The sequence below is a fragment of the Dryobates pubescens genome, chromosome 4 (genome assembly GCF_014839835.1).
Source record: "Dryobates pubescens isolate bDryPub1 chromosome 4, bDryPub1.pri, whole genome shotgun sequence".
NCBI lineage: Eukaryota > Metazoa > Chordata > Aves > Piciformes > Picidae > Dryobates > Dryobates pubescens.
In genome coordinates this window covers 32,233,498-32,255,308 of record NC_071615.1, presented here as the reverse complement: position 1 = coordinate 32,255,308, position 21,811 = coordinate 32,233,498, and the positions used below count along the sequence as shown (strand labels likewise).

General features: G+C 52.2%; 1 protein-coding gene across 1 annotated transcript; it reads left to right on the top strand.

Annotated features, from left to right (window-relative positions):
- The first annotated feature begins 2,324 nt into the window (after positions 1-2,324).
- Positions 2,325-20,651, top strand: CFAP69 (cilia and flagella associated protein 69). Its single transcript, XM_054161036.1, has 23 exons — positions 2,325-2,556; positions 3,470-3,532; positions 4,647-4,712; positions 5,147-5,256; positions 7,100-7,176; positions 7,740-7,838; positions 8,345-8,494; positions 8,612-8,789; positions 9,356-9,479; positions 10,391-10,439; positions 10,545-10,666; positions 11,303-11,519; positions 11,624-11,788; positions 12,303-12,421; positions 12,660-12,778; positions 14,175-14,256; positions 14,952-15,144; positions 15,732-15,869; positions 16,176-16,252; positions 17,261-17,455; positions 17,992-18,078; positions 18,890-18,991; positions 20,375-20,651. Exons 1-23 carry the CDS (start codon positions 2,440-2,442, stop codon positions 20,516-20,518), a joined length of 2,793 nt encoding a protein of 930 aa, XP_054017011.1. The 5' UTR covers positions 2,325-2,439; the 3' UTR covers positions 20,519-20,651.
- The last annotated feature ends 1,160 nt before the right edge of the window (positions 20,652-21,811 follow it).

Here is a 21,811-nt window from a genome sequence, read left to right as displayed (position 1 = left end):
ATGAGTTGAGAACTCAAGAGATCACTCAGGGACTTTCAGTATTTTTTCAGTCCACTATTTATGCAACAAACACCAAGTGTGGCTAAATGCAGACTGCTGGGCACACCTCTGTTTGCCCAGCAGAGAGACTCTTCCTGTTTGGTCGTGTCTGTGGAAAGCATTGCTGTTTACAGGGGAAAAACACAGCAGGCACTTGGCCAGCCACCCTCTGGAGTACAGAGCTTCTCCAAAGAGGCTTCTGCCAATGGAAGAGGAAAGAGAAGAACATGAGAGGTGAAATCTGCCTTAGATGCCCCTAGCATGCCAGTGAAGCCGAGAGGATTCATGTTGCTTTCACATGACCCCCCCACACACACACACACTCACAAAGGGAATTTAGGTATTTTTCAGATAAAAAGGACAAGGACATGGAACTGTTAGAGCAGGCCCAGAGGAGGACTAGTGTGGAGTAGTGCAGCTAGCAGGAACAGGGCAGGGATTGTCCCCCTGCACTCAGCACTGGGGAGGCCACACCTTGAGTCCTGGGCTCAGTTTTGGGTCCCTCACTCCAAGAAGGACCTGGAGGGAGTGGAGCAGGTCCAGAGAAGGGCAAGGAAGCTGGGGAAGGATTTGGAGAACAGGGCTGGTGAGGAGCAGCTGAGGGACCTGGCGGTGTTCAGTCTGGAGAAGAGGAAGCTGAGGGAAGACCTCATTGCTCTTTACAGCTCCCTGAGAGGAGGCTGGAGCCAGGTGGGGATTGGTCTCTTCTCCCTAGGATGAGAGACAGGAGGACAGGAAATGGCCAGGGGAGGTTTAGGTTGGACATAGCCTTGGTAGAGTTAGAGAATGGTTGGGCTGGATGAACTAGGGCTTTGCCAAGCCAAACCATTCTGTAACTCCATGGTAAGGAAGGGACTCCAGCCTGGGTGCCTCAAGTGTTATTACCAAAGGAAGAGGCAGATGTGATACAAATCCCCTCTAAAGCCTGTTTGGGGCAGAAAGCTGTTCAGTAAATATTTTCAGAGCTGGCTGCAGGTCTCTGAGGATGGACCTTTGCCATTTACCAAGAGCAACAGAATCCTTGCAGTCAACCCTGTACAGTGCAGCTTTCATCCCAGCTTTTAAAGGCTTGGTTTATAAAAAAGGTGCAGGGGGAGCTTTGCAGTCTGCTCTTTGGAACAGCAGCCAGCACAGGGCACATGACTGTAGCTTATCATTTATAGACAAGTTGCTCAGTTTTGGTGAGGTCCCTGTGCTTTTGTCATTCGAAACACAATGACAGAACTGAGAACCCCTGAAGCTGCAGTAAAAGTAGAGGTCTGGCATCAAGGCACCCTCAGCACGTTTGTAATGACACCAAGGTGAGTGGTGTGGTCAGCAGGCTGCAGGGATGTCATCCAGATGGACCTCATGAAGTTCAACAGAGCCGAGGGCAAGGGGCTGCACCTGGCTCAAGGCAAGGCCAAACACAATCCCAGGCTGGGTGGAGAATGGCTGGAGAGCAGAGCTGAGGAGAAGGACTTGGGGATGCTGGGTGGGGAGCAGCTCCCCATGAGCCAGCAACGAGCTGGCAGCCCAGGAACCAACCCTGTGCTGGGCTGCATCCAAAGCAGTGTGGGCAGCAGGGGCAGGGAGGGGATTCTGCCCCTCTGCTCTGCTCTGCTGAGACCACACCTGCAGTGCTGAGGCCAGCTCTGGAGCCCCCAGCACAAGGAGGACATGGAACTGAGAGAGTGGGTCCGGAGGAGGCCACCAAGATGTCCCGAGGGCTGGAGCCAGGATGCTGTGGGGACTTCTCGGCCGCCTGGCTCGCATGGTGCACCCTGATTCTCCGTGTGGAATTTGCCACCCGCCCAAGTTTCGGCTCGGTCAGCGCCTGCCCGCGGCGGAGGGCACAGCGCGGGGCCGTGCCGGCTGCAGCGGGGCCGCCCGGAGCCCGCGGCGCGGCGGGCGGGCGGAGCCGGGGCGGGCGGGCGTGAGCCGGGGCGGGCGGGGCGGAGCCGGGGCGGGCGGGCGGAGCCGGGGCGGGCAGGCGGAGCCGGGGCGGGCGGGGCGGAGCCGGGGCGGGCAGGCGGAGCCGGGGCGGGCGGGCGGAGCCGGGGCGGGCAGGCGGAGCCGGGGCGGGCGGGGCGGAGCCGGGGCGGGCAGGCGGAGCCGGGGCGGGCAGGGCGGAGCCGGGGCGGGCGGGGCGGAGCCGGGGCGGGCAGGGCGGAGCCGGGGCGGGCGGGGCGGAGCCGGGGCGGGCAGGCGGAGCCGGGGCGGGCAGGGCGGAGCCGGGGCGGGCGGGGCGGAGCCGGGGCGGGCAGGGCGGAGCCGGGGCGGGCAGGGCGGAGCCGGGGCGGGCAGGGCGGAGCGGCGCCTGGCCGCGGCCTGGGCCCCGGCGGCGGGAGGCGGCTGCGCCCCGCTCCCCTGGCAACGGAGCCGAGCCGGGCAGCGCTGCCGCTGCGGGCCGCCTGCGCCATGTCCTCCCTGGCCGTGGCCAAGGCCCCCGCCTCACGGGCAGCCTCTCGCTCCCCGGCCGCCGGCCTCTCGCTTAGGAAGGCCGAGGACAGCAGCGCGGAGCTCGCAGCCGCCCAGGTGAGATCCCCGCGGCCAGGAGGGCACCACCGGCTCGGGAGGTGCTGCCCGTGGCCCAGCCCTGGCCCTGCCACGTCGGTCTGAGCCCAGCATGGTGGGGTTGGAAGGGACCTCTGGACATCATCCAGCCCAAGCCCCGGCCAAAGCGGGGTCGCCAAGAGTAAATCCCACGGCAGTATGTCCACACGGGTCTCGAAAGTCTCATGGCAAGGAGAATCCACAACCCCTCTGGGCAGCCTGCTCCAGAGCTCCAGCACCCTCACACCAAACAAGTTTCTCCTTAAGTTCAAGTGACACCTCCTGGGTTCCAGTCTGTGCCCGCTGCACTTTGTCCTGTCACTGGGCACCGCTGGCAGGAGCCCAGCCCCATCCTCTTGCCCCTCACCCTTTAGCTCTTGCGGAGCCTTAATCAGATCCCTTCTGGCACTGCTCTGCTTCAGGCCCCTCAGCATCTTTGTGGCTCCACTGTATCCTCTGAAGCAGTTCCCTGTCCCTCTTGAACAGGGGAGCCCAGAACTGGACTAGGTACTCCAGATGTGGCCTTGCCAGGGCAGAGTAGGTAGAGGGTGAGGAGAACCTGCCTTGACCTGCTGGCCACACTCTCCTCAATCCCCACAATCTCTGAGTTGTGCTTCACACTCAGCCTAAATTTACCCATCCCTAGGTAGATTTAAAATCATAGAATCACATAATTGTTTTGGGTAGAAAAGCCCTCTCAGATCCAGTCCAACCATCCAACCCTCCAGTCCAACCATCAACCCAACACCGCCATGGCCACTACACTATGTCCCCAGGTGCCATGGCCACACATTGTTTCTGTGCTGGCTGAAAGCAGTACTCACTGCTTCAGGGTTTAAGCACTTTCAGAGCACAGCCTGAAGCACCCCCCCAGCTCAAGGTGTGGCTTTTGCAGGACGCACAGTCAAGGCCGGTGGATCTGAGTCGTGTCATCAAACTGCTGGAAGGGTCAGACTCGGTAAGTAGGGCTGATGCCTCCTTGCCTCCTTGTGCTATCACCTCTCTGTTTATAACCCGGCTCACTCAGGCAGGTTTTCCCCAAGACAGTTAAAAGAAGACAAAAAGGCTGTGCTTTCAGAAACCAGCCCTGCAATAATTCTAGCTTCTTTGGGAGGTTTAGTGCTGACACCTCCAGAAACACAAATCCAGGCAGAGTTACTGGAGGTATGTCAGGAATTTGTGTCACTGCCCAAGTTAACTGCTAACAGTTCTGCAGGGAGGGGGTTTTAGGAAAAGGAGAAATACACAAAGTTCAGAGTTGAGCAAATACAACTGCCTAGAAATACAGGAGAGTGTAAGCTCAGGCCTGGAGTGATAGGGCTTGGAAGGCACATGCAGAGATCATCCAGTCCACCCCCCCTGCCAAGGCAGGGTCGCCTAGAGAAGGTCACACAGGAACACATCCACCTTTCTGGGCAGCCTGGATGCAAGGTGCAGCAGAGGAGGTTCCACGTGAACATAAGGAAAAACTTTTTAGCTGTGAGGGTGCCAGAACCCTGGAGCAGGCTGCCCAGAGAGGTGGTGGAGTCTCCATCTCTGGAGACATTTCAAGCCCACCTGGATTCCTGTGTTCCTGTGTGACCTTCTCTAGGTGACCCTGCCTTGGCAAGGGGGGTTGGACTGGATGATCTCTGGAAGTCTCTTCCAGCCCCTGCCATGCTGTGGCTTTGTGTGAGCTCTGCAGAGCACTGGGATGCCCTCACTTTGCTGTTGGCAGTCTGGAAGGTGCAGCCCATTCTGTAGAGCTCTATTTGTGTGCATCTGAGGCCATGTGTGGGGTTGGTTGGGTTTTCCTAGCTGACTTACTCCCACATATTTGAAGGAGACGGAGCCTATGCACTTGGACACAAAGCAGGGATTTTAAAAGCCTGTGCAGTTGCAAGAGCAGACTCCACACTGAGAAATTAGATTTAATCAAGGAGCTAATCCTGCTGCAAAGCACCTTCAGAGTTCTGTTGTGTCTTGTGATTTTTTTAATGAGGTTTTCACTTCCATGGAGACTTTAAAGAGGATAAACAGAATCATTTCATGTTCCTGCAATTAAAACCTGCTTTTTTGTTCTTTCACTGTAGATAGACTTGGAAAAAGAGCAGATGAAAGCTCTGAAGAAGGTAGCCAAGCATTTTGGAGCTGGGCTTGTATCCTTTCTGCCACTGCAGGGTTGTTGAAGGCATGGTGGTTTGTGGCTCAGAACTTTCTGGTTGCAAGGCAGAGAAGGGTGTTGGGCTTCCACACGATGTTCTCATCACTGGCCTTCTTGTGCACACACAGCCAAGGCTGGGAGCTTAGCAAGAGTCTTGGATGCTAGCTTTATTTGCTACAAGACTTAGCAGAGGGATCTGTGAGTTCAGCTGATAAGCAGCCTGTATGAGATCTGCAAGGTTTACTCCTCTAAATGTAAGGCTGCCCCAAAGCCTCTGAGCTTTGCCCCACCTTAGACAGCTAGCTGGGAAAGCATTGCTCTTGTTCTGGCTCGGTTGTGTCTTTGCAGTGTGCCAAATGCAGCTCTCAGCTCTTCCTTCTGATTCATAGCTGTGCAATCAATCTGATTTCCTTCACTGGAAAGTAAAAGCCACTCAAGGATCTGGCCCAAGTCATGGACATTCTGAACCTGTGTGCAGAGAAAGTGAATGAGCAAGCAGCTTTCACTGAGCCTTTGGTTCAGCTTATCAAATTATGTGGGTAAGTACCTCAGCTCTTGTAGAGGTTCAAACCCTGCTTACCAGCACAGAACCCTGGAACTGTTTGGGTTGGAAAAGGCCTCAAAGATCATCGAGTCCAGCCCTCAGCACAGCACCCATGGCTGACATGTTGATGTTTTCTAAGGCAGCTGGCAAACCTGTCCAAGCATCTGTCTGCAAGGCAGCTCTTAAATCACCTTCCCTCTTCTCGAGCTCTCTTTCCCTGGGGCCGGTTTCTGCTGGCAGGAAGGAGGAGCCCACTGCAGCAGTTCAGTGTCTGTGGAGCTTCCTATTGCATCAGTGAAAGCTGTGTGAGAATTGTCCTCAGCTTGCTTGGAGGCAGCGTTCCTCAAGGTATCTTCTTGCCTCAAAAGACTGAGCAGCCAGGTCCAGCTGAGGTTGTGTTTTACTGTTCCAAACAAGCTCTCTGAGTGAGCTTAATAACCTGAGGTGACACCAGGGCACTTTCATACTTGAAGGTAAGCTTGAGGAAATGAGAAACCATCTTACAGAAGGTAAAGAACCACAACAGCTGGAGGGCTTGGGGTTTATAGTTGCTTTAAAAACACATTGCATGAACTTTGGGGTGTTTTCATTGTTGTACTGTACTTGAAATTAAGTGCAGATACAAGTTGGGTCTTATCCACAGCTGTCAGCAGCCTTATCCTCAGTGACTGAATGAAGTGACCTGGGGAATGTTTGTTACTGCAGCTACTGCTGCCTTTAATTACAGATGGAGAGAGTAAAGGGGAGAGAATCAAAGAGTCACAGGAGAGTTTTGGTTAGAAAAGCCTTTTAAGATCACCAGGTCCAACCATTCTCTAGCTCTACCAAGGATACCAGACAGAATACAAGTGGCAGGGTAAACCAGATAATCCAGCAGGTTGTTACACAGCTTCCTCTCAGCTGTTGGATGCAAGAGAGACAGAGCTGAGCTGTTGAGTGTGAGCGAGACAAAAGTTCTCAGCTCTTGGGTATACTAAACTAGTCTGTCTCTCTTGGTTGCCCGGGCAGCAGCAATTTCCTGCTCTCGTTTACTGCCACGCAGTGGGAGCAGGAGCAAATGCATCCCCGAGTTCCGTTGTGTTGGTGCAAGAGCCGGGACAAAGCTAATGGAGAACGTTTGAAGTCCATAAAACGTTGTGAGAAGGACTTCTCCCTCCCAGCAGCTCAGCAGTCATGGTGGTTTCTGCAGGAAATGTCTGTTGGAATATTGCAGCCCTGGGGCTGGCTTTAATTTGTGTACTCTGGAAATCTCCCCCATACCTTGTCCACTACTTCACATGGCAAAGAGCTGCCTTGTTCTGTGCTGAAGCAACTTGGTGCAGCAAGGATTTGCTCAGCCTCAGTCCTAGGTACAGCTGTGATACAGATTCCTGGCCTAAAGCAGCAGAGAAGCAGACTCAGGATTGCTTAGACCTCACAGGCCCCAAGTACAAGGAAAAAGATGGACAGCAGGCTGGGAGCCTGCACAGATTCTCTGTCAGCCTGTCCCCATCCTCATGGGCAAGAATTGCTTCTTCATGGCTTATCTCAATGCAGCTTCTTCCAGTTTGAAGCCATCACCCCTCGTCCTGTGACTCCAGGCCTTTGTCATAGCTGCCAGGTGGTGGCCCTGGGATGAGCACTGCAAAGGATGTGTTTGTCTTGGGAAAAGTGTCTTGAGGCACCAGGGAAGAAGAGCAAAGCCACTGAGCTTTCCTGGTGATGTGACTACAGAATCCCAGTCACAGAACAGTAGGGGTTGCAGGGACCTCTGGAGATCCTGCAGTCCAGCTCTCATGCAGAGTGTCCACCTGCAGTGTTTGAAGCATTGCTGTGATGTTTTAAAATCTCATTTGCAGGTTGCCCTTCCTAAAGAGGAAATTCTCTGATGAGATGAGATACTCTGAGACAGCTTCCAAATGCATTGCCCAGCTGGGTGAGTGCAAACCTGTGTGCCACTGTGCCATACTAAAATGAACAGGAGCATCGGCACCAGCTCCAGTTCTTGCTGCCTCCTTAGCAAATGTCAGTCATTCCTTCCATTATCCATCTGCTCCTCTCTGCTTTTTAGTGTTAGAAACCATTCTTTGATGTGCAGCTGACCTGTCAGAAGCCATGGGGGATAACTTTATCCCTACAGCTAAGAGCTGAGCCTGTCTCCAGCCTGCTTAGTTTCATTTTGCTCTGAGAAGTTGATGTATTGCTCTGAACACTGCAGGTGGGGTAAGGGCAGCACCCATCCTTCCTGCTCTTTAACAGCAGCTGGGACAAGCTTGAGTAGGGCAGATTGAGACTGGAGATGAGGAAGAAATTCTTGACAGTGAGGGTGGGGAGACATTGGAACAGGTTGCCCAGGGAGGCTGTGGATGCCCCCTCCCTGCAGGTGTTCAAGGCCAGGCTGGATGGGGCCTTGAGTAAGCTGGGCTGGTGGGAGGTGTCCCTGCCTATGGCAAGGGGCTGGAGCTTTGTCAATGCCGTTTTCTTTTCTGTCTCTGACAGGTTGTTTGATGAGGGTGCCAAGCTCTCAAGTGAGAATAGAAATCTGTAAGTGTATTGTTAGCTTTTATGACATGGAGCCACCAAGGAAGCTACAATCAGGTACAGCACAACTCTGTTCCACTATCACAGGGAATCAAGTGGTTTGTGATCCCAGCTCCTTTGGAATGGCTTTTAATTAGCTAGGGGATAATTGTTCTTTATAACTGTTCAGAGGATCATAGAATCAGAGAGTCAGAATGTTCACAGAGTCCTAGATTGCACTGGGTTGGAAGAGACCCTCCAAGGTTACCTTGTCCACCCACACTGCAGTCAGCAGACACCTCCAACTAGATCAGGCTGCCCAGGGACACATCAAGTCTGACCTTGAATGTCTCTGGGGATGGGGCCACCCCTCCTCTCCCCTCCTCTCAAGTCTCTTGGCTATGCTGTAGGGACTCTCAATGCTGAGCTCTCAGAAAAGCAGGTTTTTGTTGATTTATTTCAGTGGCTTTTAGTTGAAATTTGGTTTCAGTTGGATTCAGGACTAAAGAGGCAGTGAGCTCTCCAAGCTGAATCTGTGAGTTGTGAAATTTTGCTGTGTTCTCACTGAAGCTGTTTCTGTTCAGGTTACCAGCCAACAAGTGCAAACTACAAAATTCAGATGGCTGAGCTTGGAGGATTAGCAGAAACTCTGGTTTTGTCACTAGCACTGGTAGAAAATCAGCTTCTGGAGAAGCTGTGGGTACTTAAAGCTCTCCAGCTCCTCTCCAGATCTGGTTAGTACAAACTCTTGTTCCAACAACCTCATTATCTTGCATTGTTTGTACTCTGAACAGGCCTAAACCAATTAGAGCCCTGCAGGGCATGAATTACTCAGGTTTTCCTCCTTTCAGGCGTAAATTGCAGCCTGATGCTGAAGGCCCAAGCAGCCAGCAGGCTGTGTTTGTATCTGGGTGATGCTGACCCCTCAGGACAGCTGCTCTTCCGCTCCTCAGACATCCTCTGGAGCCTCTTAGAGAACGCCTCCAAAGAAGAAGTTGTTCATCAGCTCAGCAGCTTGGAATGTGTCCAGTAAGTACAGAGAAGCATTTTCTGCATGGATATTGTCACCTGGAGACAGCCCTAGCATTGGTTTGATGCAGCATTTTGTCTGAAATTCAGACAGAGCCAGGGGAGGGAGGCCTCTCATTCAGTTCTCAGTGTGAACATCTCTCTGCAGAACAGAAGCACTGCTGGATCAGGGCAGAGCCAAGCATCATTCAGACTCCTCAGGCATCTGTTTCTGTTTCAGTGAGTCAGATACCGTTGTGGGATGTGGCTGGAAAGTGCCCACCAGAGAAGGACCTGGGGCTGCTGGATGACAGCAGCTGGAGATGAGCCAGGGTGTGCCCAGGTGGCCAAGAAGGCCACAAGCATCCTGGCCTGGATCAACAATGGTGTGGCCAGCAGGAGCAGGGCAGGGATTGTCCTCCTGCACTCAGCACTGGATTTGTGCATCTCATTTTCATCATGAAGTTTTTTCTCCCCATTTAAACCCTAAGGATTTGAAAAGCATGAAGCTAAATGAGGATTTGCATACTTAAAGGTGTCTTTAACTAGAGCATGGAGAGGTGAAATGCATTGCACTCTCTTCTCAGTGTCCTGAAGGAAGTGTTTGTAGAGCTCCTCCTGCATGGGTTCCGACGGTCTGACCGACAGCTACGGAACGACCTCTTGGTGCTGGCCTCCTTCCTGGCTGCAAACCCTGCAGCACCCATGCTGGTAAGTGCTTGTGCCTCCATACCACACACCAAGAGCCCTGAGGGCTGATGCATTCTCTACTCTGTTCATCACTCTCAGGGCAGGGATTGTCCCCTGGGACTCAGCACTGGGGGGGGCATGCCTTGAGTGCTGGGTTCAGTTGTGGGCCAAGAAAGACAGTGAGGGGCTGGAGCAGGTCCAGAGAAGGGCAAGGAAGCTGGGGAGGGGTCTGGAGAACTAGGCTGGGGAGGGGCAGCTGAGGGACCTGGGGGTGTTTAGTGTGGAGAATAAGAGGCTGAGGGCAGACCTCATTGCTCTCTACAGCTCCCTGAGAAGAGGCTGGAACCAGGTGGAGACTGGTGTCATTTTCCAAAGGCCTGCAGGGGCAGGACGAGGGGCAATGGTTTGAAATGAGAGCAGAGCAGATTGAGATTGGATATGAGGAACAGGTTTTGCACCATGAAGGTGCTAGACCACTGCAACAGGTTGCCCAGGGAGGTGGTTGAGATACATCTCTGGAGATCTTCAAGGTCAGACTGGACAAGGCTTTGAGGAAGCTGCTCTAGTGGAGGATGTCCCTGCTGAGTGCAGGGGGGTTGGACTGGATGACCTTTGGAGGTCATTTCCTACCCAAACCATTCTAGGATTCTATGATTCCAGCAGTGAATTCCTGTGCTTGGGATTTCTCCAGGCAGGTTCAGATTTACATTGCATGAGACAAAGGTTTCACTGCTCAGTGTCCAAAAGCTTGATCTCTTCTTTGATAAAATTCTTTTTACTCTGCCATGGGTACATCAAACTCTGTTCTGGAGGGGGAAAAAGTAAACCTAAAATGTAATCTATGTATGTATGTATTCTATGTATGTAATCCTGTGCCTTAATCTCACTGGAATTCAGTTTAATTAATGTATGTTTTTCTCAATGTCTGGTAGGAAAGTGGATTTGCAGAGCTGTTAGTAGTGCTTGCAACATTTACTGAAGGTAGGAGAGTTCCTGCTTTGAAGGTAGGAGAATTCCTACCCCATAATTACACCACTTTGCTTTAATTCAGAATGGTTGGTGACTTATCTGTCATTTCCTTCCTAGTTAAAATTCCAAATCCCTTGCTAAAAGGTCTTAAATTGACCAACTCTCCTGAGGACTTTGAGATGAAGAGGTTACTGTTCAATGTCATAGGAGTCTTATCGAGGAACCCCTGTGCTGCACAGGTGAGTTGGAACAGAACAGAAGATAGAATAAGGTCCAAAGGACCACATGAGTGTTGTGATAATCTGCTGCACATCTGGCACCGTGCAGGGGACTGAAATCAGAGATTGATAGAACCACAGGATGGTTTGGGTTGGAAGGGACCTCAAAAGTCATCCTGTTCCAACCTCCTGCCATGGGCAGGGACACCTCCCACCAGCCCAGCTTTCTCAAAGCCTCATCCAGCCTGGCCTTGAACACCTCCAGGGAGGGGGCATCCACAGCCTCCCTGGGTAATCTGTTCCAGTGCCTCACCAAATCAGCTGTTCTCCTCCAAATCTAGAGTTCCTGCAGAGCTTGAGACCAAGTCCTGCTGCTTGGAAGCAGCTGCAGTCTGTGTTTTACAAGTTAGAAGCAAGGACCATGGCAGGCGAATCAGCAATGTAGTGCTGAAATACACCTGGAGAACACCAAAAGCTCAACACACCACACTGTGTGGATGCTGCAGAATGCAACCAGAGTTCATCTGCACTTGCAGAGCTGACAACATCCTTCATCATAACAAATCATCTTCCTGGTGCAGGACAGCTGAAGATAAGTCACTGCTGTAGCTTTCCTGGTGAAACCTGCAGGCTGCCTCTCTTGCTCTTTCCCTGCAGCTTCTCAGTGACAATGATGTGATGCCAGCCTTGCTTTCTTATGTCAAACCAAACCAGAAGCTTGGATTTTATGACTGGTCTGCTGCCCAGTATGAAGAACTACAGCTTCATGCAATGGCTGTTTTAGCTTCTGTGGCTCCCTTGTTGGTAGAGAAATACCTGTCCTGCCAGGCAAACACTCTGCTCCTGCTCTTCCTGGAGTGGTGTGTGAGCCAAGGTCAGTAGATGCTCATGTCTTCATTGATTCAGTGCACCTAGAATGCTTTGGGAAGAGAACCCCCTGTCAAAACATCAGAAGTCCTCCTTGTGATTGCTCCACAGATGCTTTCTCTGGCCAAGGGAACAGCTTCCATGCGAGAGGAGGCCACGGCAGCAAGCTGGCCCAGATGCGCTACAGCCTGCGGGTGCTGCGCTCTGTGGTGTCCCTCTACGATGGGGCTGTCAGCCTCAGCCTGTGTGACCAGGGAGCAATCAGCCAGCTGCTGGGTAAGGCACAGCTTGCACTGCTCTGCTCCAGGGAGTGCAGTTCTGGGTGCTGTGCTTTGAGTGTGCAGCTCCTTCTACTGCTGAGACACTGAAACCCCTCAGTGAACACAAGATGCCTTTGATTCGGGGTTGGATTTTGTTCAGCACAGAGAACTGAATGAATTAAGCAAAGCAGACAGCTGTGGAAGTGAAATCTGCCCCTTCTCCCTTCATTGTATTGCATGGCATAGAGTCATGGAGTCATTCTGGTTGGCAAAGCCCTTCAAGCTCATCCAGCCCAACCATTCTCTAACTCTGCAAAGGCTGGGGCCAAGCCATGGCCCTCAGCACCACATCTCTGCCTCCTGGAAATACCTCCAGGGATGGGCATTCAGCCACCTCCCTGGGCAGCCTGTGCCAGGCTTTGAGAACCCTTTCAGTCAAGAAATTTCTTCTCATGTCCAACCTACCCCCACCTTGGTGCAACCTGAGGCCTTTGAGGACATTCACTTCTGTAAAATCTGTTCATTTCCAGACATCCTAAAGTATGCTGCAGACAAATCTAAGGAGCAGGAAGATGCCATCCTGCTGGAGATCCAAGCTGATCTGTTGTTTCTTCTGTCTGCTCTCTGTGAAAGTGATCTCCACAGAAAGGTATTTGTCTTGTGACCTCCCACTGTGCATGAAGCCTCCAAACATGGTGCACTTTCACTGAGAGGATGCTGATTCATTATCCCACACTCCTCTGTGATCACAAAGAGTGTCCCCTGCTGTTACAAGTGGGCCACCTTTACTGCAATACAAATATTTGATGTTTTGCTTTGCACTCTTAGCTGTAGCCCTCAGTAAATGTTATTGTAGAGTCATGCTGCTTTGATGAACATTTCCACAGGAACTCTTCAGCCATGAAGGAGTGGATCTCCTCATCTCATTCCTTCAGATGGATCCAAAGAAGATACACAGTGGACTGGGTCACAACCACCTCCTCTTCACTGCGCTCGACTGCTTGTGGTCAGTGAGGTGCTTTAGAGTCATTTCAGAAGTGTTTGTGAACTGCTTGTGCTGGGCTAGAAATGTTTTAGAGGTTGCTGTCTTCAAATAGCAGCAGAGAACAGGATACCAGCAGCTGGTCTGCTTTAAAGCAGAGTTTGTAAATGTATTGAAAGCCAGATTTTGTTAGTCTGGAGGAAAGGATCCCTCCAGCTCCTGTGTCTGACCATGAGTGAGGAGGTGAGGGAAGGAAACAATAGAGCAGAGCAGAGTAGAGTAGCATAGAATAGAATAGAGTAGAATTAACCAGGTTGGAAGAGACCTTCAAGATCATCAAGTCCAACCTATCACCCAACACCATCTAATCAACTAAACCATGGCACCAAGTGCCCCATCCAGTCTCTTCCTGAACACCTCTAGTGATGGTGACTCCACCACCTCCCTGGGGAGCACATTCCAATGGCCAATCACTCTTTCTGTGAAGAACTTCTTCCTAATATCCAGCCTGAACCTCCCTTGGCACAGCTTGAGACTGTGGCCTCTTGTTCTGGTGCTGGCTGCCTGGGAGAAGAGACCAACCCCCACCTTTTCTCTGGACACGCTCAGTTTAGGAAGGATGTTGTCTTGCTGGAACGTGTCCAGAGAAGGGCAACAAAGCTGGGGAGCAGTTTGGAACACAAGCCCTATGAGGAGAGGCTGAGGGAGCTAGGGTTGCTTAGCCTGGAGAAGAGGAGACTCAGGGGTGACCTTATTGCTCTCTACAACTACCTGAAGGGGGGTTGTAGTCAGGCAGAGGTTGGTCTCTTCTCCCAGGCAACCAGTACCAGAACAAGAGGGCACAGTCTCAGGCTGCGCCAGGGGAGGTTTAGGCTGGAGGTTAGGAGGAAGTTTTACACAGAGAGAGTGATTGCCCATTGGAATGTGCTGCCCAGGGAGGTGGTGGGGTCGCTGTCGCTGGGGGTGCTCAGGATGAGGCTTGACAGGATGCTTGGTGCCGTGGGTTAGTTGATTAGGTGGTGTTGGATGATAGGTTGGACGTGATGATCTTGAAGGTCTCTTCCAACCTGGTTTGTTCTGCTCTGTTCTATGCCTTGAAGTCCCTTTTGATTGTATTTAGACTTCTGGTATCAACCTCATCGCTTCCCACCTGCATGGGATAGTAATCAGAGAGCTGTACTACATTAGGCAGCCTTCTGGTAACATCCCTGACCTGGGCCCCAGGAGGCAGCAGACTACTAATTAAGGAGCCTTTAGGTCCACAGTGTAAATGAGAGGCACTGAAGCAGGATTTTCCTGCTGCCTGGAGGTATGCAGCACACCAAATAACATTTCTGTAATGAATGGAATAAAGGAGGTGCTTGTGGAGTGCTCTGAAGCATCAGGTTGTGTCTACACAGTGCAATGGTTTCTGTTGAAGGTCTTGTGTGCTTGGCTGCTCCATTGCAGAGGATTCTTTCCTACAGAGACAAGGCATTGGCCTGCTCCTGGACTTGCTGGCAGTGAGTACTCTGATTGCTCTTGTTCTGGGTGAAACAGGGATAAAAACATCAGAAATGGCAGTGTGTCTGGGCCAGCATCTCCTCAGTCTGCTCTAGTCTGCTCAGTCTGCTCACAAAAAGAGCTGTGTGTGCACAGCAGGGAGCCGCACACCAGGGTATCTGCTCAGGAACAGAGCAGGTTCTCCATGGGGCAGGGCTTCTCCACAGAGCTCTGTTTTAAAGGAAATACTAGGGGGAGCTGGAAATGTATCTAAATCATGTTCTTGTGAAAAGCAGCACTCGAGTGTGCTCTTGTTCCAGGTGATATTGGGGATATTTAGCCTGGGGAGGGGGGGATCTTATCAATGCTGATCAATACTTCAAGGGTGGGTGGCAGGAGGATGGGAGCAGGCTTTGTTCAGTGGTGCCCAGGGACAGGACAAGGAGCAAGGGGCACAAACTGGAACATCAGAAGTTCATCTGAACATGAGGAGGAACTTCTGTCATTTAAGGGTGCTGGAGCCCTGGAGCAGGCTGCCCAGAGAGGTGGTGGAGTCTCCATCTCTGGAGCCATTCCAGACCCAGGTGTGATCTTCTCTAGGGGATCTTGAATGATCTCCAGAGGTCCCTTCCAGTGTCACTGAAAAGCCTGCAGTAACTTGATTGCACACTACCCACTTTCTCTTGTCTGTTGGTTTTCTTTCCCCCTTCACCAGTTAAAGCAGAAGAACCTCTGCAATATCATCCTTGGCATCTTGGTTGAGTTTTGTGACAACCCCAAAACTACTTCACATATCAGCACATGGCGAGGGGAGAAAGAGCAGACAGCAGTCAGCCTTCTCCTAGAGCTCTGGAGGCAGGAGGAGCTGGAGCTGGGGGTCAGCAGGGATCAATGGGGAAGGATTGTTGGTAAGTTTTGTGATGCCTGTGAGGCTGAGAGCAGCTCCTGGGTAAAGGACAGCAAAGGCAGGGTTTGCTTTTTCCCTTCTGAATCCTGCTGACAATAAATGACAATGTCTACAGACTGAGGATGGAGTTCAAACCCCAAACACCATCTAGCAGTTTTGTTTAGAGTCTGACCACTCTGTGGCATTTTCTGCACCAGCTGGGAATGGACCAGGGGATGTACAGCAGCATGACCAGAATCTTGAGGAGCTTTTCCCATGCTGGACAGCTCAGCTACTCCAATTCTTGCACAGTTCTCTGCTGGCTTGTAAGGAGATGTGAGGAGGGTGCTCTCTTCTCAAATCATGAGTCCTGCTAATTAATATCTCCTGTTTTCAGAGTCCTAGCCAAGCTATCAAAATTATGTGCATGGTGTCCATAAATTAATGTGGAGCTGGAGGAGGCATCCCAGAGCAGAACAAGTCCATAGCAGCCTGCTGAAGATCCTCCCTCTGCATTACCCAGGCAGCATTTCCCCTGAGTTAACAGGTCTGGGGGCACACAAACCTCTCAACTCTTTTGCTCTGCTTTCTGTCTTTTGAAATGATTAGACATGAAGCAACCCATGGCTGGCAGCTTCCAGAAACAGCAAGAGGTCATTCCCCTGCCTGCCAACTGTCCCAGCTTTGCCATCATGGAAATGTCAGAAAACACTCGGGCCAAGCTCTACTGCTTGTTCTGCAAGCTAGGTAGGACAAGAGAGTGGCCTCTCCGTCATGACAGTCACCTTGGTCACTAGCTGTCAACACAGTCACTAGGAAAGGCCAAAGGAACCTTGGAGATGCATCACAGACTCCTAGAATGGGTTGGGTTGGAAGGGACCAGTTCAAGCCCAACCAATTCTGTGGCTCTGTGAGAGGAGTCTGCCTGGGCTGAGTGTGGTGAAGGTGTTGCACGTGGCTGTGTACCAGAGAAGGTGGTGCCTGCCTTTCATGATGTTGTATTAAGATTCCTTTATGGTGCTGTCAGTGCTGCCCTAATCCATGTTCTTTCAGGTTTTGAAGACTTGCCTGTCTTACCTGCTGAGGATTTTGTCACCCTTGCCATCATACAGCACTACCTGGACTTTAAAGTGAGTGCTGGGGAAGAAAATCTGCCTGCTGCAGCTGCTCTGCAAAGCCAGGGAGCTGGGGCTCAGGAGACAAAAAACAACCAACCCTTTAAGAGCACAGGGCACCTCTAGTTTCACAGGGAGAAAGAACCAGTAGTTAGAATTCTACAATGATTTGAGTTGGAAGGGACCTTTAAGATCATCTGGTTCCAACCACTCTGCCATGGTGGGTGCAGCTGAGGGACCTGTGGCTGTCTAGTCTGGAGAAGAGGAAGCTGAGGGGAGACCTCGTTGCTCTCTACAGCTCCCTGGGAGGTGGCTGGAGCCAGGTGGGGGTTGGGATCTTCTCCCTAGGAACAAGGGACAGGACAAGAGGAAATGTCCTCAAGTTGCAGCAGGGGAGGTTTAGGTTGGACATGAGAAGAAACTTCTTGTCTGAAAGGGTTTTCACAGCCTGGCACAGGCTGCCCAGGGAGGTGGCTGAATGCCCATCCCTGGAGGTGTTTCCAGGAGGCAGAGATGTGGTGCTGAGGGCCATGGCTTAGCCACAGCCTTGGCAGAGTATAGAGAATGGTTGGGCTGGATGAGCTTAAAGGGCTTTTCCAACCCAAATCATTCCATGATTCCATCCTGCTCCAAAGATTAGCTTATACCAATTTTCTGCTTAGAAACAAAGCTTGTGAGAACCTGAAGTGTTCAGGAACCACCCAGACTCAACCCTCAGTTGATGTTTGTGATGTCTGTGTCCCATGCTGCACTTTTTTCTGATGAAGGGCACAGTTTGGGAGTTGTAAGCAGCAGCCAGCAGGACACAACACTGCCCTCTTCTAACGTGCAGCTCTGAAGTCATCTGAGTTCTGCAGTTACCAGCACCCCGTTACTCATCTGTGGAGCCAAGCTTGGTCCTGAGGAGTCTTAGGAAGGGTTATCATGAAAGAATTTGGCATGTTTGCTCCATCATGGTTTGAATGTCTGCAGCTGAAAAAATAAGGCAAATACCAAAAGCTGTGGTTTGTGTTTCACACACAGGTTGCAGAAGTTTGGAGTGAACTGTGTGAAGAACTGAAAGAAGAATTCAAACTTGTTAGGTTGGATAAGAAAGCCTTGAATGTTATCTCAGAGAGATCAGAAGACATTGGGAGAATGGTTGCTGCTGTGCAGACTGAAGTGCTTGAGAACCAACAGTGCCAAGAGATCCAAGAAGAGGAAAGAACATATGCAAGAGTAAGAGAAGGGGGTGCCAGAGCTCATGGAGGCTTTTGTGTGTGTGTTAATTTAGCACAGAACCATAGAACTGTTTGGGTTGGAAAAGCCCTCTGAGATCATCCAGTCCAACCATCAACCCAACACCACCATGGCCACTGGACTATGTCTCCAGGTGCCACGGCCACGGGGCTGTAATGCTGAGAATGTCCTGGCTGTGCACTGCTTGAGGGCATTTTGATGTCCCAGTAGTGAAATAGGAAGTTCAGTGTCCCTTTGCCAGCTCTCAGAGTGTAGCATGGAGCAGTGGAGCAGCCAGCAGCAGGGATGCATCAGCAGTGCTGTGAGGAGAAGTGATTCCTATGGGCCTGTGAAGTTAGACTTAGCATCATGGAACAGTAGAATCATTTTGGTTGGAGAAGTCCTTCAAGATCATGGAGTCCAACCATTCTCTACCTCTGCTCTGACCACACCATTCAAGCAGCAGGAGCACAGAGCTCAGGGAAGCTCAGGAGAGGAGGACAGCACCACAACTTGCACATCTCCTTCCCTTACAGATCAAGGCCACTCCCAAGCAGAGAGAGATGGTGACCAAGTCCTGGGAGAACTTCTTGGCTCGGACATCAAACTATGAGGCACTGAAGGTAAGAGGCCACAGATGGAACACTGCACTTTTGGCAACTTATTGAATCAGGGGATACTCAGTAGCAAGTAGAGTGAATTCCATGTTGACACTGATGCAGGAGAATGATCCAGAGGAGGCCACCTGATCTGAGGGCTGGAACACCTGTGCCGTGGAGACAGGCAGAGAGAGTTGGGGCTGTTCAGCCTGGAGAAGGCTGCAGGAAGACCTTAAAGCAGCATTCTAGCATTTGAAGGGGGCTACAGGAGAGCTGGGGAGGGACAAAGGCCTGGAGTGATAGGACAAGGGGTGATGGCTTGAAACTGGAAGCAGCTGGATTGAGATGAGCCATGAGGAAGCAATTCTTACCCATGAGGTTGGTGAGGCACTGGGACAGGTTGCCCAGAGCAGTGGTGGAGGCTCCAAGCCTGGCAGTGTTCAAGGCCAGGCTGGATGAGGCCTTGAGCAAGATGGTCAAGCCACTAAACTATGTCCCCAAGTGCCATGGCCACATGCTTCTGGAACACCTCCAGGGATGGGGACTCCACCACCTCCCTGGGCAGCCTGTGCCAATCTCTGACCACTCTTGCAGCAAAGAAATTTTTCCTCATCTCCAACCTAACCCTCCCCTGGCACAATTTCAGGTCATTTCCTCTCATTCTGTCCCTTCATCCTAGGGAGAAGAAACCAGCACCCACCTGGCTCCCTTCAGAGCCAGAGTCCAGTTACAGCCCAGCAGAGCTGTCACCTCACTACAGATATTCTCTAACAAGGTGACTGACACAATGCAGTTGGATTAAAATAGTTTTTCCCTTTTGTCTGATCCTTTTCAGAAAACAAAAAGGCTTCAGGAAAAGTCAGTAGAGGCTCCCAGACTGAAATCCAAGCCTCAGACAGAAGCAGCCCATTCTGCTGGGAAGGGCCTGGGCACCACAGTAAGTAACCCCCAGTGATGGTTGGGGGTTGGGTTTCATCCTCTGTAGGTAGGTTTGGGGCTTACTCTGGCTGATGGTGTACTGCTGCTCTCTCTGCCTTTAGCAGGTAACAACCAACCAACCTGTGTCCCCTGCAGAGCATCACTTCCCCTTCCAACAGAGAATCACAGAATGGGTTGGGTTGGCAGAGCCCTCTGAGCTCACCCAGCCCAACCATTCTCTAACTTTACCAAGGCTGGGGCTAAGCCATAGCCCTCAGTACCACATCTCTGCCTCTTGGAAACACCTCCAGGGATGGGCATTCAGCCACCTCCCTGGGCAGCCTGTGCCAGGCTCTGAGAACCCTTTCAGTCAAGAAATTTCTTCTCATGTCCAACCCAAACCTCCCCTGCTGCAACTTGAGGCCATTTCCTCTTCTCCTGTCACTTGTTACCAGGAAGAAGAGAACAACCTCCACCTGGCTCCAGCCTCCTCTCAGGGAGCTGTAGAGAGCAATGAGGTCTCCCCTCAGCCTTCTCTTCTCCACACTGAACACCCCCAGGTCCCTCAGGTGCTCCTCACCAGCCCTGTTCTCCAGACCCTTCCCCAGCTTCCCACACCTGTAGACAAAAGCAAGGAAGAGCAGAGTCCTTTTTTGCCCAAGGGTGTTTAGAAGGCAAACACCTCAGCAGCAGCAGGTCACATCTCTTGGGCACACTGCCAGGAGCAGTGACAAAGGACAGCTGGGATGGCAGTTGTGTCCATGGAGCCAGCTTCTTACCTGCTCCCTGCCAAAGATGAACGTTCAGCTCTGATGGCTGTTGCAAACCAGCCGAGGTCAGGCATCAAAGAGGTGAGCTGCAAGCCCTGGAGGAGCTGCAGGGGTGGGTTGGTAGGTCACAGTTAGCAGCCAGAGAGGTCACTCAGGGAGCTTTATTCAAGGAGCTGAAGCTATTTAGTGCTCAGAGCAGTTATGGGACCACACAGTGTCCCTGCCAGCCTTGGGGCTGTCCTGGAGCAGCAGGGACAGGCAGGTGCATTCTGAGAGGAGCAGGCTCTGGTCCCTCCCTTTTTCTTTGAAACCTTAATGTGGAGTGGAGTTCTGAGGACAGGGCCTGTGGCTGAGCACACAAACCCAGACCTCCTTGCCATAAAGGCCTGATTTCCCCTTCCTCTGGTGGTGAGATCAGACACGGGACCAGGAGAGCAGAGCACTGCTGAAGAACCCTCCCTGTCCTTCCCTTTGCATGGCTGGGAATAGTTTGTGACTGGAGTATAGAGTTGGAGGGGAGCTGGGAAGCTCGGCCTGCACCTCCAGCAGCTGGCTCACCCTCCTGGTGGCGCTCTCAGCTGGCTCTCAGTGCCAGCACCAGTCTCAAGCAGTGCATCTCTTGTGTTTTTCAGCCTGGAGCTGGTCGCTTGGTAGCTGCTGGAAGCACACCAGGGTTGACTGGAGGGGCACTGCCTGCGGGAGACCTTGCTCTTGGGAAGCCCTCTGCTGCTGAAGGAGCCTTAAAAAAGATCAAAAGAGTTAAAAGGTTGGGCTGAGTCAGGAGAGGGGCAGCAGCTGTAGATCAGTGTCCAGAGAGTGCCTCTGCTGTGGTGGTGAACCCTAGACAGGATGAGAGCTGTCTGCTCTGCTTTGATGAGGTTCACACCGCACTCTGAGCTGGTGTGAAGATGGGGGTGACGTCAATAAAGTGCCCACAGAGGATGGCACTGGCTACCCTGAGTCTGATCATTTTGTCTGGTAGTGTCACCTTACCCTGACCCACCTGCAGCAGGCCCAGCTGAGGCCTCCATCTGTGGTTGACACCTTCCACACAGGACAGTGTCAGCATCTCTTCCTTGGCTTGTGGCTCGGGTGTGTGGACACTGCACTGGCTGCAGAATTCGCTGATGGCTGGGCCCAAAGGGTGGTGGGGAGTGGCGTTAACCCCACTTGGTGGCTGGGCACCAGTGGGGTTCCCAGGGCTCAGTGCTGTGGCAGTTCTCTTTAGTGTCTTCCTCAACGGTGTGGGTGAGGGCACTGAGGCTCCTTCAGCCAGTTTGCAGCTGACACCAAGCTGGAGGCCCCCAACCCAGTCTGTGTTTTGTATGAGACAGGCACTCTGGGGGGTGGATTTCCAGCTGGGTGTGAAGGTTTCTGCCCTGCTTCTGTCCAAGGGCTGTGTCCTACAGCAATTAAGCCCAGGTTAATACTTGTAAAAGCCTGGAACAGAGCAGGGACTGCACAAGTTGAGAGCACTCAGCCACCCTCAGTGTTGCCAGCAGCTCTGGGGCTCTATGCTCAGGAGAAGTGGATTAGCTGGGTGCTGAATCATGCTGGGAGCAGTAAGCAAGCCAGTCTCTGCTCTTTCAAACCCCTTGATTCATGGATTCATAGAATAGGTTGGGTTGGAAGGACGTCAAAGATCATCCAGTTCCAACCCCCTGCCATGGACAGGGACACCTCCCACCAGCCCAGTTGCTCAAGGCCTCATCCAACCTGGCCTTGAGCACCTGCAGGGAGGGGGCATCCACAGCCTCCCTGGGCAGCCTGTTCCAGTGTCTCCCCACCCTCACTGTCAAGAATTTCTTCCTCCTCTCCAGTTTCAATCTCCCCTCTTCCAGCTCAAAGCCATTGCCCCTCACACTAGCACTGCAGGTCTTTGTTCCCAGCTCTCTTGTAGGCCCCATGCTGGGTGGTTTCCCATACTGGGCACTGTAGTCAAGCCAGTCTCTTGCTCTCTCAAACCCCTTGGTGCATGGGGGTCCTCTCTGTCTGCTAGGGCAGGGATATAGCACCCTATGCCCCTACAGGAATGTGGAAGGCAGGAGCAGTCTGGAAGTGTCCAGCCC